Genomic DNA, 1,286 nt, shown 5'->3' on the forward strand with positions numbered 1-1,286 from the left:
ACTAACTGATAATCACATGTATTTAGTTATTAATCGATGATGTCGGATCATGACTCCGGATCGTTTCCAGTCACTTTAACTCTGGAGCGAATCAAACAAACAAAGTTAACATCAGTCCTGTACGTGTCCTCAGAACTTGTGATCAGTGCTGGTGTTTATTGTTAGAGTGTAAAGTGAGGCAGGTCGGGGGGGGACAGACTCTGACAGAGGGGTTCAGCCCCGAATGCCCGAGCCAGGCGACGCCCCTGTTGTTGACCTCTGGGGAATTACAGCCACAGGTGGACGTGAGCGTATCTTGACTGTGCTTCTTAAACTAGAGCAGAAGTAAACCCTCTCAGTTGTCAGGTGTCAGTGGCTCTGCTGCTGCCACTCGTCACTGAAGACCTGAACTCTGTGCACACATGTTCTCTGCACCGATGAGTAACAGCAGCCTGCAGGGCCTGTCTCTAGCTCTGCCCCTCACCAGCTTTGGCAATGTGTTGATGTTTCTCTTCAGTGTTTCCTTGGCTTTCAGCATCATCTTCCTCAACATGTCCGTGTGTGTCTCCATACTGCTGAACAGGGCTATGCGCAGCGAGAACCGCTTCATGTACATGCTGAGCACCTGCTTCAGTGACATCTGTTCCGGCGTGTCTTATTACTATGCGGGTGTCCTGGATGTGAAGGACGACATCGACTCCCCTACGGGAACATATTACGTGGTGCCCACATTTTTAGGTCTGTCCTACATGGCCATCCTGGCCGCGCAGGCCGACAGGTACCACGCTGTGGTGTCACCTTTCCAATACTCGCGCCGCATGACGCGTAACAGAACCGTGGTGGTCATCTGCGGGTACTGGCTCTACGCCTTCCTCATCGTGACCGCGAATAACCTGGTCCCACTCGGCGTGGCCAGACAGATCACGGGCATTGGCACGTTTGTGAGCAACATCTTCACAGTGATTATAATGATAGGACTGAACATCAAGCTGTTCATCATAGCCAGGTTCCAGCTGGAGAAGGAGCCACCCTCCGTGGAGAGGGACACCAAGCGCTCCTCGGTGTATCTCATACTGGTGGTGGCTATGTTCTTTCTGGCGACGTGGCTTCCACTCTTCTGTCATGTTGTAGTCTGTAACTTATCTGGCTCGGAGTGTTTCACCTTTAAGAATGAGGGCACCGACCCTGTGCGTATTTTACCCCGAGTGAACGCTGCCCTCACCCCCATCCTGTACATCTGCGGCTGCTCCCCGCTCAGAGCCACGCTGCTCACCAAGGTGTGGAGGCCCTGCTGCAGGAGGAGGTAA

The 1,286-nt window shown here is 52.9% G+C and overlaps 1 protein-coding gene across 1 annotated transcript; it reads left to right on the plus strand.

The window, feature by feature from the left end:
• Window positions 1-416: 416 nt before the first annotated feature.
• On the plus strand, window positions 417-1,286 carry LOC117767662 (adenosine receptor A2b-like). Its single transcript, XM_034595461.1, has one exon. It carries the CDS (start codon window positions 417-419, stop codon window positions 1,284-1,286), a length of 870 nt encoding a protein of 289 aa, XP_034451352.1.

The sequence above is a fragment of the Hippoglossus hippoglossus genome, chromosome 9 (genome assembly GCF_009819705.1).
Source record: "Hippoglossus hippoglossus isolate fHipHip1 chromosome 9, fHipHip1.pri, whole genome shotgun sequence".
NCBI classification, from domain to species: Eukaryota; Metazoa; Chordata; class Actinopteri; order Pleuronectiformes; family Pleuronectidae; genus Hippoglossus; species Hippoglossus hippoglossus.

Bases quoted from the DNA above. Each gene is read 5' to 3' on its own strand.
- LOC117767662 (XM_034595461.1), top strand. From the start codon at position 417: ATGAGTAACAGCAGCCTGCAGGGCCTGTCTCTAGCTCTGCCCCTCACC.